Genomic DNA, 13,739 nt, shown 5'->3' with positions numbered 1-13,739 from the left:
GGGCCCTGGCTTCCCCTCCTCATCTAATGAGATACAAAGGCATTAGCACATGAACTCAATATACACCTCCTGGACGTAGTGCAACAGAGCAAACCACTGTCTAAACATTGCCCAGAAATACGAAGAAAGAAAGGGTCAATAGCTGCTCTCGCTTCAATGGAGAATTGCTGCTGACTAAGGCGAGGGCTGCATGTTCAGAGGTTTCACAGGCAAAGTGTTTCTGATTGAGCAGATGGAGAACACAGTAAAGACAGACAGTGACAAGGTCATTTAAGGTTCTGTAATAACTGAGCCTTCTGAAGAGGCGAATTTCCTCAGGTGAGCATCAGCTTGAGGAAAACATAACCATTTCTAGCAGTTGAAGAGAGAGCAATCAGTGGCAGTTGTAAGGGAATTTTGGTGAGATAGAACTTGTTTCTGAAAGTCTAGAAAAATAAATCATGATAATGAATATGAAGCTGTGGTACATGTGTATACGGTAAAAGTTTATTCATCTGTAAAAAATGAAATAACAAAATTTGTCGACTGTGGTGATATTTTATTTGTGCTTTAATAAAGAAAGTTTGGCTGGAGATCAGAGGAAATAGCAAGTCATTTTAAGTAAACAAAAAGTCAGGCAGTGGTAGCACATGCCCTTAATTCTATCACTCAGCAGGCACGGGCTCTGTGTATTCAAGGCCACACTAGGGAACAGAGCCAAGCGTGGTGATTCACGCCTTTAATCCCAGTCCAACCATATAGTTCTGGAGACCTGTACAGACAGGAAGTGACAGAACTGGCCATGAAGAGGAAATGATTTCATGAGACAGAGAGCAAATCAGATGGCAGAACAGCAAGGCATATCAGCCTGGGTAGATAGGAAGTTGCTCTCTTTGAAAGCTGCAGAGTTGGTGAGGTAAGGTTGGCTGGTGGCTTTCCCTATTTCCCTGATCTCTCTAAGGCTTTCACCCCTATATTTGGCTCTGTGTTTTTTATTTATTAAGACCATTTAGAAATTTGTCTACATGGGGCTGGAGAAATGACTTAGAGGTTAAGAGCACTGACTGCTATTCCAGAGATCCTGAGTTCAATTCCCAGCAACCACATGGTGGCTCACAATCATCTGTAATAAGGTCTGGTGCCGTTTTCTGGTCATACATGCTGTATATATAATAAATGAATAAATCTTTTAAAAAAATGAAATTTGTCTACAGTAGGTAAATGGATAAAACTTGGAAAAATTATAATGGTAAGCCAGGTACAGAAAGATAACTGTTTTTATGCCAATACCAAGCTGTTTTTATTACTATAGCTCTATAGTAGAGTTTGAGGTCAGGGATGGTGATGCCTCCAAGGGTTGCTTTATCGTATAGGATTCTTTTAGCTATCCTGGGTCTTTTGTTTTTCCAAATGAAGTTGAGTATTGTTCTTTCCAAGTCTGTGAAGAATGGTGTTGGGATTTTGATGGGGGTTGCATTTAATCTGTAGATTGCTTTTGGTAAGATTGCCATTTTTACTATGTAATCCTACCTATCCATGAGCATGGGAGATCTTTCCATTTTCTGATATCTTCTTAAATTTCTTTCTTCAGAGACTTATAGTTCTTGTCATACAGGTCTTTCACTTGCTTGGTTAGAATTACTCCAAGGTATTTTATATTATTTGTGGCTATTGGAAAGGGTGATGTTTCTCTGATTTCTTTCTCAGCCTAATTATCATTTGTACATAGGAGGGCTACAGAATTTTTTGAGTTAATCTTGTACCTGCCACATTACTGAAGGAGTTTATCAGCTATAGGAGTTCTCTGGTCGAATTTTTGGGGTCACTTATGTATACTGTCATATCATCTGCAAATAGTGACTTCTATTTGTTTGACTTCTTTCTTTCCAGTTTGAGGGGTGGGCAATGGAAGGTAGGGGATAAGGGATGAGAATATAAGGGAGTGGGATGGTCAAGCTGGAACAGGCATGGAGTGGGAAAGCAACGAAAGAGATACCATGATAGAGGGAGAAATCATGGGGATAGAGAGAAACCTGGTGCTTGGGAAGTTGCCAGGAATCTCCAAGGATGATCCCAGCTTGGACTACCAGAAACAGTGGAGAGGGTCCCTGAACTGAACTGGCTTGCCCCAGTGATTAGATTGGTGAATACCTTAACTGTCATCATAGAGCTTTTTTCCACATCCACAGCCAAACACTAGGCAGAGCTCCAGGAGTCCAGTAAAAGAGAGAGAAGAGGGATTCTATAAGCAAGTGTATCAGGATCATGATGGGGAAATCTGCAGAGATGACCAAACCAAACTAGTGGGAACTCATGAAAGTTGGATCAACAGCTCTAGAGCCTGCATGGGACTGGACTAAGCCCTCTGCATGGTGTGACAATTGTGTAGTTGGATCTGCTTGGGGGGCTCCATGAAAGTAGGATCAGAATTCATCTCTGGTGCATGAGTGGGCTTTTTGGAGCCCACTACCTATGATGGGACACCTCGTGCAGCCTTGGGGCAGGGGGAAGGGCCTGGACTTGCCTCTACTGGATGTGTCTCTCCATGGCAGGCCTTGCCTTCTTGTCGGGGGAAGTGTGGGGTGGGTTGGAAGGGGGAGGCTGGGAGGGCGGGAGGAGGAAAAAGGGGGGTCTTTGATTGGTGTGTAGAATGAATGAAAAAATTTTCTTAATTAAAAAAATAAACCTGTTGCATGTTCTTTCTCATATGTGGCTCCTCACTCCAAACCGGGAGTAATGGGGACTCAAGGTAAGTAGAAGAGGACCACTGGTTAGGAATCCCTCAAGGCAGGGGACACAGCATGACATAGGGAATGTCAAAGCACAGGTGCACTTTTGGGGACCGAACATTTAAGCAGGGATGAGGGTGTGGGATGGGAGAGACAGGGAAGGATGGGAGGATTAATCCACACTGAGGACCCATGAAAAATCCATGTGGAAACTTACTGCTTTCTATGCCTATTAAGAAGCATAAGTTAAAAGGAGAGTCAGAGGAAGGTGTACTGCATGTGTAGATAATGCTGCTCCTGAAGGCCAATGGTCACTATACAAATGTCCCAGTTCTAGGCATGAGATAGCACCTTATGAGTTCCTGGCCAGGGAGGCCCTAGAGACCCCCTCCCAAAGCAATACAGAATCTTGTTGCATTCCTTGATTGCCCACAGTAACTGGCTGATAATATTCTAGTGTGGAAGACACCACACACCTTGGTTGAAGGGTGTAGAGAAATGAAGCTGGTGCTCTGCTAACATCCCCCCTGCTGATCAGCTTTCACAATACCACAAGGTGCTGTGCAGATTGCTGCAGGAGAGGAGAGGTCAACAGTCTCATCCAGCTGAGAACCCTAGGATGTCTTATACCAACCTGCCACACAAGATGTGCCCATTGGTGCAAGAGTACCTGAACGTCTTGCAAATAGCTCTTTTTTTGGTATGTGAGTGTGGTGTAATGCACATGTGTGTGCAGGTGCATATAGCAATGCATCCAGCAGAGGCCAGAGGAGGGTGTGTGTGTCCTGCTCTCACTCTCTATCTTATAGACTTGAGACTGTCTCTCATGAACTTGGAGCTAAACTGGCAGGTGGAAAGTTCTAGCAATTCTCCTACCTCTGGCCTCCATAGCAGTGGGTTGTAGATGCTGCCAGTCATGCCTGGCTTTTTACGTGGGATCTCTGATACTGCATACATTTAACATATGTTGTATCATAACATTTAATAACAGCAAGGCTCTCTTATCTATGTGCCCTTATCACAGACATAGAAAAATCATAATGAAAAATTAGAAGGAAACTAAATATATTATCCATTAATAGGCCTGGATTCTATTACTGGTCTTGCATAAAATGATGTGACATTAGGGTCTATGAGATTGCTCAGTGGGTAAAGGCACCTGCTGTTGACCTCATGACCTGACCTTGGTCTCCTGGACTCATGTTGGAGGAGACAGACATGTGAACATGGTTCTCTTTCCCCCACATGTGTGCACTCATGTGCACGTGCACATGGCATAACTATAAGGATTTTGAAGTTACAGGACTTGGGACTCGTTAGCCAGTTATTAATCACTCAGTTCCCTCTCCTGCTCCACTTCCTTGCTTTCTTTCTTGTCACCCTCCAGCCATTCTGGGGGTTTGTGAACAGAAATCTGGCACTCTGGTGCTGTCTTTATCTTTGCCACTGAGGCACACACTAATTACTGGGGTTAGTGTATCTGAAATCTGTATCCTTAAGGATGCGTCCCCCACATGGGAATGGTTTTTGTGTGCAGAGGAGGAATAGCTTTTAGCTTTCTCCCTGGGGCATGGGAGGGCCTTTGCACCCCTGCCATACTCATACCAGATGTGGCTGTCATCCCCGGTGATGAGGCTCTTCCAGTACCCTCTTTTGACCACATAGGAGGAAGGTCTAAGAGGGCCATTCAAATGATAGCTCTCCTTGTTGGCCTGGGAGTAATGCAGGCATGGCCACAGGAGCTGTGGGGATAGTCCTGTCATCACATCTTTTCAAAAAAAAATTATCCATTCAGTTAATTGATGATGTAAAGGCCATCTCCAGCACCATTCTTGACTTGCAGAGTCAGTTAGACTCTCTGGCTGAGGTATTCCTCCAAAATAGGAGGGGGTTAGATCTGCTAACTGCAGAAAAGGGGGGTCTTTGTTTGTTTTTACAGGAGAAGTGCTGGTTCTATGCTTACAAGTCAGGGATTGTCCAGGACAAGTTAAAGAGGCTGCAGGAAGACCTGGAGAGGAGAGGGCGGGAGTTTAAGACAATCCTCTGTGGACAGGCCTCATGGATTCTTACCCTACCTACTTCCCCTCCTTGAACCCTTTCTTCTCCTTATTCTCCTTCTCACCATTGGGCCTTGAGTGTTCAATAAGTTCACACAATTTATCCACCAGAGATTGGAGACAATTAAGATAAATCAGGTCGAGGTATGCTACCAAAGATTAGCCACGCAGGAGTCTGGTCCCTCCCATGGCTAGGTATCCTCCTCTGAGCGCCCTTCTTCTGCTCTCCACTTGACCAATGATGGGTAAGCTCTCAGGTGGGCTGAGATGACCTAAGACATGTCATAGAGTGACCCACCCCCCACCTCCTATTCACGATACATGGTACTCAATGATGGATAAGGTCTCCAAGTGGGGGATGACCTAACACAGGGGCCATGTCTTACAAAAGGGGAAGGTGCTGGGCCCCATAAGGCCCGGGCACGAAGCCAAGTGTCACTTCCTGAGCCTAGCTCGAGTTTGGCGACCTGTCTTCAGACATGACTTCCACATATGAGTGACTCAACACTACGGGACCTAGAATCACCTCTGCCTAGCAACTGTTGAGATGGCATCATCTCATTGCCTGCTATCCTCACCCTATCCGCCCCCCCCATCACCCCAAACTATATAAGTCCACTCCTGATGCAATAAAGTGAGTTCCTGCATTGACAAGACTCCTGGGCCAGTGTGCTTCTCTCTGGTGGACGGGGGTGAGAGGGGTGGGGCGTGGGGTCTGGGCCTTCGACACTCATCATCCCGCTCAGCCCCAAGGGAGAGAGCAGCTGGACCAGGCCTGCCTCTGCCCTACCTGTTGGTCAGACAGACAGTACACTACCAGAGGGGTGGGGATCGTCAGTCTCACCCAGCTGTGAACCCTAAAAACTGTGAGGACCACTGGCCTGGCAAGACACGCCCACAGGTGCAATAGTAGCACAAATGTCACGGAAGGAGCCAACCACTCTCTGACTGGATTTAAGTCCTACTACCCAAGATGAAACCCACATTAGACATTATTACAGGGCCAAGAATCTGTGGCTAACCATGCCATAGGACCAGAGGAGAACCCATTATTCTGCTGCCAAAGGACGTAGTGTTAAACCAACTGATATTGATGTATCTTTATACTCACAGATCAAAGTGTCTCTCAGCCCCTGTCAGAGAAGCCTCTCCTTGCAGCAGAGGGTGATTAGCACAGACCCCACCACTTGCTGAAGTGCAGAGGACAAGAGACTCGAACTGCTAATTTATTCTTTAGGGAGTCCATTTAAGGAAGGATCTAAATGTTCAACACCAAGTTATAGGTGAGAAATACCCCTGTTAGACTAGAAATGGATTTCTTAAGGATGGCTTGAAGTAACAGAAACTACAAAAGAAATGACTGGCATGGTTAAGCCCAAAGGTTCTGTACAGTAACAGTCTCCATGAAGTATAAAGAAACCCAGAGACACTTAAGCAGTAATGGAGTGCTTAAGATATGAGGAAGACATTGCATGGCCAATGGTAACTGAGCAAGGGGTAGAAATAGTTAAATGAGCAGAGTAGAGAAGACCAACTCATACCTTAGCAAGGGGCTAGAAATGAGAATATTTCAATCACATTATGTCTTCAGAAACCCACCAATACCCACATGTAAAAGACTCACCAACTCATTCAGGGGGCGTAGGTTTTTATCCATAGAGACAACCCGAAACTTGACTGGAGAAAGAGAGAGAGAGAGAATTTTCTAGTGAGGTCCAGAGAGCCAGGCCTTCTCTGTGCCATGTTCAGGATGGCTTTTTCACTCCATAGCCCGTGATGGACCTTCGTACCTGACTGTCCTGGTTTGTACACAGGTTTGTCTGTCTGGACAAAGACAACACTTTCTTTGTTCTTCACCAGCACTGTACTCTTTTTGTTGAATTCGTGTGTCGGTCCTTTGATGTGGACAGAGAGGGACATCTCATCTGAAGCTGAGACTCTGGGGAGCTGAGGACGAGAGGAACACAAGAAGCTTTGGAGGTCTTAGATTTCCTTTTTACTTCCTGTCCTTCCACACCATAGGGAGGAGATCGGGGTCCCTCAGTTTCTGTTTAGTTATTATGTGGAGGAGGGTATGTCAGAAACAAAGTATGAAAAGAAAAACACAACATTTCATGAGTCAATGGAAGCAACAAAGACACAGTCGTTTTTATGGAGTAAATATAATCTTGATTGAAAACTAGATAGAACTCTGGAACTTAGGTAGAGTGAAAACTAACATATTGCTAATGGTAGGAATTGCATCTTGAGGACAGGTACAGAAGAAGAAACCCAGCACTTATTCAGGATAGCAATTACACATAGCTGATTTGGTTCTGATTAGCTGGAGTGCTAACTGGAAGTTTATAACTTACTAGCAGCAAGTACTACACAGTGGCAAACCCTTCTTTCTCTGGGTACTAGGTTCTTTGAGGAACTTCAGCGGGAAAGCAGCACATGCACAAGTATTGGCTCTCCCTGTTTGGGGTGGGATAATCTATGCTATTTGTTTATTGGGTAAATGTTCTAAGTGTCTATTGTTATGAAGTAGTAGCTGTGTTTCTAGATTAATCTCTTTTAGAAATATGCAAGTATATTATATATGCATCTACACACATATGTACATAAATATAGAAAACAGACAGGGACAGGTATCTAGTACTCACAGTGAAGGAGTCACAGTGGAACATGTCCTTGTCGACCACAAACTCATTGGAAAGACTTCTGGTTCCCCAGCTAGACTGCAAGGAGGCCCTGACAGTCACTGTCTCATTCAGATCGAGTAGATGGAAGCAGATTTTCTCAGGGGTCTCAGTGTAGAGCTGGGAAGGGACCAGCACCATATACTTCCTGGAAAGGGAAAAGTTGAGGCCAGCTGGGGACAGATATCATTGTCCATGGCTGTAGTTTCTTCACAATAATCATCACCATCCAAGATTCTCCAGCCTGAGATGGCAGGTGACAGCATGATACCCCAGAGTGGTCAATTATCAGTGTTTGTAATGGTAATCACTCAGCTTCAGCAGTGATATCTATCAAGGTACCTTCATATGGCATGGACTACCGTCACTTAAGCAGCGAGCATTCAAGTGCTGGAAGGTTTTTAAATTTTTTTGATAAAAATCTGGGAGGATAAATTATTCTTTTCATAAAAATTTATCAAGATTGTTCTTGATTACCATTTTTAATTCTTGAAAAATAACAGTACCCTGTTTTTATTTTTGGTACACTTAAACCTAAGACGTACAATGTGACTGCAATCCAGAGTAGCTTGATTCATATATGCTATAGTTGAACATGTGCCACAGGCTATCTGCAGGAATTGTTCTCTACCTTTTTCTGGCATTAGAGTTTTTTTGTACCTAAAACAGACCAAAATTTAGACTGTCACCACTACATCACATAATAGAAAAAAAAATCAAAAGATTGTTTTTATTTTTACCACTTTAAATATATTTTCCTAATTAAAAAAAGCGACAAGAAAAGTCACTCAACAATATAATCCTGATAATTTGGTTATTTGGGCACCAAATAGCAAGTTCCACTTGTAGTTTAATCCAAGGTCTTTGATCCTAACAGGAGTGTTGTTTTAAGACACAAACATCCACAGAGTTGCAGTGTGCCTGAATCCTTACCCATCCCAAGGTTAAACTATAGGCTACACATTTCCAACCCAAAGTGCCAACAATGTAAATATTTATCTTCAAAGAGATGAAATGGTTTCAACACAGAAGAGTGTCTCTGACCACTGGGATTTTAGATATTAGTGGTACAGTCATAAGAGGAACGCTATTCTAAATCACATCACACCTCAGTCTAGTAACACAGATTGCTTTAGAATTGGAAAAATAATATCATAGAATCATGTAATACTAAAGTTGGAAAGCATACATGTAATTATCATTTGTTAATTGAAAAACAAAAATGATATAAAGAAGGTTTTGTGTGAAGGGACTGTGAAAGGAAATGGATGGTTTTGACTGAAGGAGGAACATCATGGAAGAGGTCTTGGTGGTACTCACGGTTGTCCAGGTGATAAGGAAGCAGAGGTCAGGAAGGCAAGAAGAACTGAAATCAGACATTGCAGAGTCTGTCTGTCCTTCCACATGGTGTAGGAAGGAAGAACAAGAGGACAGGGCCTATGGTGTCCTTTTCTTTGATGGGGTTTCCAGAGACATCCCCGATACACAGTGCTTTATTTATGAGTGCTCTGTGTAAACAGGAATCTCTGCCCTAGGTGTCCAAACAGACAAGTGGAATTTTGCAAGAGTTTTCTGTTAGTGTCACTGTATTCAGTGGTGGCCTCTGCACAACTCAAATAAGTTGCAACAGTCTCAGGAATGGTGCCAGAGAATCTTGCATGGTGTTGGTGAAGGATCAAGGGCACAGAATCTACTTAGTCTGAATTAGAGCAGACTTTCTCAGTCTTCCTACTACCCGCCTGTAAATCTTTGCAGTGTGTGGCTGTGCTATGGTTGTGTGACATTGGCTACCTCACTGCTTCTGGTCACCTGGAATCTAGCAGCACTCCCTGGGAGGTGACAACTCCAGTTTCTCTGTTTCCTCATGCGAGAAGTCACTAGAGTAGTCCAGGTTGGAGATTTTCAGTTCTTCTGTCTCTAGTCATTCAAGTATCTGCCTTCATGGGTGCTGTGTGTAAAAGGGGGACAGTGGATACTGGGCAAGCTCAAAAACTCACCTACTACAATTTACCACACCTGACCCTTCTTTGTTAGAACAGAAACTCACCAAACTCATCTACAGGTACAGTTGAGAAACTTTATCTCTGTGGTCTACTAGGAAGCCAAATATAATCTGTGCAACTAGAGGTGATTGCTTTAAATGATTTAAATACATCAGTATTTTGGATACAACTGAGTTCCTTTGGAAGGACATTAAGGTTTGAGTTTGGAAGTACATTAGCATTTCTAATCTAGATCATGGGACTGTTTATTTTTGCCGAGATCTTATGGCATTGACTTGAGAGGAAGGTACAGCATAAGCTAGAACAACTATAATCTTGAGGCATTAAGGAAAAAGAAAGAACATTTCTGTGGAATAATCCTCTGTAAAGATTTGTCACTTTAATTGTTTAATAAAATGCAGATTGGTCAATAGCCAGGCAGGAAATATAGATGGGGTGACCAAACTAAGGATGATTGGAAGGAGAAGGGCAGAATTAGAAGTTGCCAGTAGAGACAGAGGGAGCAGAAGATAAATGTGCCATGCTAATAAAGGTATGGCCACTTGGCAGAGCATAAATAAGAAATATGGGTTAACTTAAAATGTAAGACCTGGTAGTAATAAGCCTGAGCTATTGATCACGTATTTATAATCAATATAAGCTCCAGAGTGGTTATTTTGGAATAGGTGGTTCAGACAAGAAACTTCCAATTACAGAACATGCTAAAACATGATGTAGGGTATGTATGGAAAGGTTGAGAGAGAAATAAAACCTCTATATTTAATTGATTGACTTCTGAACCCCAATTAATCATCAGTTGGAAGTCCCAGCAAATCCTGCACTGATCCTTTTTGTCCACATTCCACTGAAACAATAACTACAGTTTTTCACCTTCTCTTCTTTATTTTATTTTACTTTTCTTTATTAAGAAATTTTCTACTCACTCCACATACTATCCTCAGACCCCCTCCTCCCTCCTCCCACCCGCCAGCCCTCTTTCCCAAGCCACCCTACATCCTCACATCCCCCAAATCGAGGTCTCCCATGGGGAGTCAGCAGAGCCCAGCTCAATGAGCCTAGGCAGATCCAAGCCCCTTCCCATTGCACCAAGGCTGCGCATGGTGTCACACTACAGGCACCCGATTACCAGAGGCCTGCCCATGCACCAGGGACAGATCCCGATTCCCCTGGCTAAGTGTCCCCCAAACAGTTGGAGCCAAACAACCATCTTCCATGTCCAGAGGGCCTAGTCCAGACCCATGGGGGCTCCACAGCCACCTGTCCACAGTTCATGGGCTTCCACTAGTGTGGTCCGTCATCTTTGCACATCCTCCCATCATGATCTCGACGTCCCTCGCCTGCAGTATCTATCCTCTCTCTTATCAATTGGATTCCCGGAACACAGCCTTCACCTTCACTTCTTGCTCTTTATTTTGGAGCATGACAATAAATGGCTGTAAATTCCTCAGATGATGCTAAAAGCAGCAGATACAGAAACATAAATGGGTCCTAACAATGCAGGATAATATCAGATAGCAGGGCTTGTCTGAGATCGTGCATAAGACAGGCTCAGAACTCACAGATGACTTCCTGTTAGAGACAGATAGGCTACAATGATTTACTTGAAGTTTTGAGTCAGTGGGGTACAGATCTGACTGAGTCTTGAAAAATCCTATGAAGAGGCCTGGAGACCAGGAAAGCATTGACATGTCTGAAATGGAAGTATTTCATTGGAATATTGATGCTGCAATAAAGCTAAGTTTAAATGAAGAGGGCCTATGGGAAGAAGCTTGGAGTAAAACCTAAAATGATGAAAGGATATAAAAGCTTTTCTGTTGAGCATGGTAACTTACGTGGTATCTTGAGAGGATGACTGGAAGCCTAGAGACCCCACGGGATGACTGGAGTAGTTATCTAGACATGCTGTGATGGTGTTTCAAACTGAGAGACTAGGAGTTAGACAGACTTCCTGGTAGGTAGACAGATAGGGAGATGGGTTACAGCTAGGAAATAAAGGTGACAAATCTCCAAGATGACTGACATCTTCTTTTCTGTGGTGGTTGAATAATAATGGCCCCATAGGCTCATATATTGGGGAGTTTAGGTCACCAGAGAGTGAACTGTTTGAAAGGAGTAGAAGGTGTGACCTTTTCAGAGGAAATGTGCCTCTGGGGGTGGCTTTGAGGTTTCAAAAGCCTATGCCACCAGAATTTCCCCTCTGTCTCTCTCTGTCTCTGTCTCTGTCTCTCTCTCAGCCTATGGATCAGGATGGAACTCTCAGCTACTTCTCCATCACCATGTCTCATGCAAAGTGTCCATGTTCCCTGCAATGATGATAATGGACTAAACCTCTGAAATTGTAAGCAAGAAATTGCTACCAGGGGTTGGGATATATCTGTGATGGGCCTGGCCATGCTGAGTTGGAAAATGTGAACTTTGGTACTTTGGACTAGAGAAGTGGGTGAACACTTTAAGTGGTGCTTACTGGGCTATCCTACAAGGAACATGAACAGTGGTGCTGAGGGCAATGTAAATTATGGCAGCCTGGCTCAAGAAGTTTCATTGGGGATGAATATTAGTAAGTGGCCTGGAGACCATTCTTGTGATATTTTGGAAAAGAATAAGGCTGCTTTTTGTTTCTGCCTCAAACACCTGGCTGAGGCTAAATTGAAGAGTTTTGAATTAATGTTGTTGCCAGAGGATATGTTAAGACAGCTTAGTATTTACTCTGTCATGTGGTTAACAGTAATCACTCTTATGCAGACCTATCATGAAAAGGAGAAATCTGGACAAAGGTAAACACAAAATGTCCATGTCGAGGAGAAAGGGTGCATCAAGAAATGTAATGGGACAAAGTCTAGTTGTCAAGGAGATAAAAAAACTTAAAGGAAACCTGGTGCTAAATGATATAAGGGGACTAGTGACTTCAGGGCAGTACCCTGCCAAGTAAACTTCCAACTCGTGAAAAGGGATTAAAGAAAACCTTAAGCAGTGAAAGAAACTATCAACAACAGAAAGCTGATGCAAACAGAATTGAAAGAAGGGACCCAAGCGCCAGCCCCATCAAGCAGCAGAATTTGGTAGCATCACCCACACGGCAACTATCTCAATTGTGTGAAGTGTGAAGCTGAGTGAGAAACTGCTTTTACCCTTCTCAACTTTAAAACCTCTCTCTATCTCCTTGTGTATGCTGATAAAGGAGTTGTATTACTTCATAGTACACATCCAAACGTGGATTTTAAAAACCAGGGTAATTGATTAATTATCCCATAGCTGTTTTACAAGGTTGGGGAGGGGGCAATGTGTCAGAGTTGCTGGATGCTCATCTTTTAGAAATTTAGAGTGGGTTGCTAGCACAAAATGGAATTTTCCTCTTTTAGGAATTTAGAATGAGCTCCTAGTGCAAAAGGAGTTTTCTTAGCCATCACAAACAAGGATGTTGGTGATGTCAGAACCATGGGTACCCAGCAAAGAGACCTGCACACCTGGTGTCAAACCAGCCCAAGAGAGAGAAGTGTGTGGTCAATAAAGCCGACATGGGTTGGAGACCTGAAGAGCACTTTGACATCACACATGGAGATTCAGAATTTGGAGATGGTCCTACTGGTTTTGGTTGTGCTTTGGTGAGTATTCCCTCACTGTGCTCCTCTCCTCCCTTTTGGAATGGTAATGTATATTCTGTGCCATTGTATATTGGAAGTATGTGGTCAGCTTTAATTTTCATTTTGGGAGGATAACAGTCAAGAGATTTCCTTGAATCTCAGAAGAGACTTTGGATTTTTAAACAGTGCCGAGATTGTGATAGTTTATGGGAACTTTTGAAGCTGCACCGAATGCATTTTTGCATGATGATATGACTACAAGTCTATGGAGGCCAAGGAGCAGAATGTGGTGGTTTAATAAGAATGTTCCCTATAGTTCCATACATTTGAACGATAAACCACCAGGCACTATTTGAAAGGGTAAAATGGATTAGGAGGTGCGGCCTTGTTGGAGGAAATGTGTCACTGGTGTGGGCTTTGAGGTTTCAAAGCCCCATGCCAGGCTCAGATCTCTCTCTCTCTCTCTCTCTCTCTCTCTCTCTCTCTCTCTCTCTCTCTCTCTCTCTCTCTCTCTCTCTCTGTTCATCTGTCTTTCTGTCTGTCTGTCTCTCTGTGCATCCGTCTCCCTCTCTGTGTAGGAATCAGGATGTAGCAATCAATCATCTATTGCTCCAGCACCTGCCTGTGTTCTGCCATGCTTCTTTCCATGATGAAAAGGGACTAAGCCTTTGAAACTGTAAGCGAGATCCTAAATAAATGTTTTCATTGA

The 13,739-nt window shown here is 43.5% G+C and overlaps 1 protein-coding gene across 1 annotated transcript in view; it reads right to left on the bottom strand.

The window, feature by feature from the left end:
- The window catches only part of LOC143272501 (murinoglobulin-1-like), a 70,793-nt gene extending 61,842 nt beyond the window's left edge, over positions 1–8,951 (bottom strand). Inside the window, exons 1-4 of the mRNA XM_076567877.1 lie at positions 8,767–8,951; positions 7,411–7,594; positions 6,556–6,712; positions 6,390–6,442 (exon numbers count right to left, since the gene is read on the bottom strand). Coding sequence (XP_076423992.1) covers positions 6,390–6,442; positions 6,556–6,712; positions 7,411–7,594; positions 8,767–8,852 — 480 coding nt within the window. The 5' untranslated portion in view covers positions 8,853–8,951. The remainder of the gene's footprint in view (positions 1–6,389; positions 6,443–6,555; positions 6,713–7,410; positions 7,595–8,766) is intronic.
- Between the last annotated feature and the right edge of the window lie 4,788 nt (positions 8,952–13,739).

The sequence above is a fragment of the Peromyscus maniculatus genome, chromosome 3 (assembly GCF_049852395.1).
Source record: "Peromyscus maniculatus bairdii isolate BWxNUB_F1_BW_parent chromosome 3, HU_Pman_BW_mat_3.1, whole genome shotgun sequence".
Taxonomy (NCBI): Eukaryota; Metazoa; Chordata; class Mammalia; order Rodentia; family Cricetidae; genus Peromyscus; species Peromyscus maniculatus.
The sequence above is the reverse complement of the archived record's forward strand: the minus strand, read 5'-3'. Positions and strand labels throughout refer to the sequence as shown.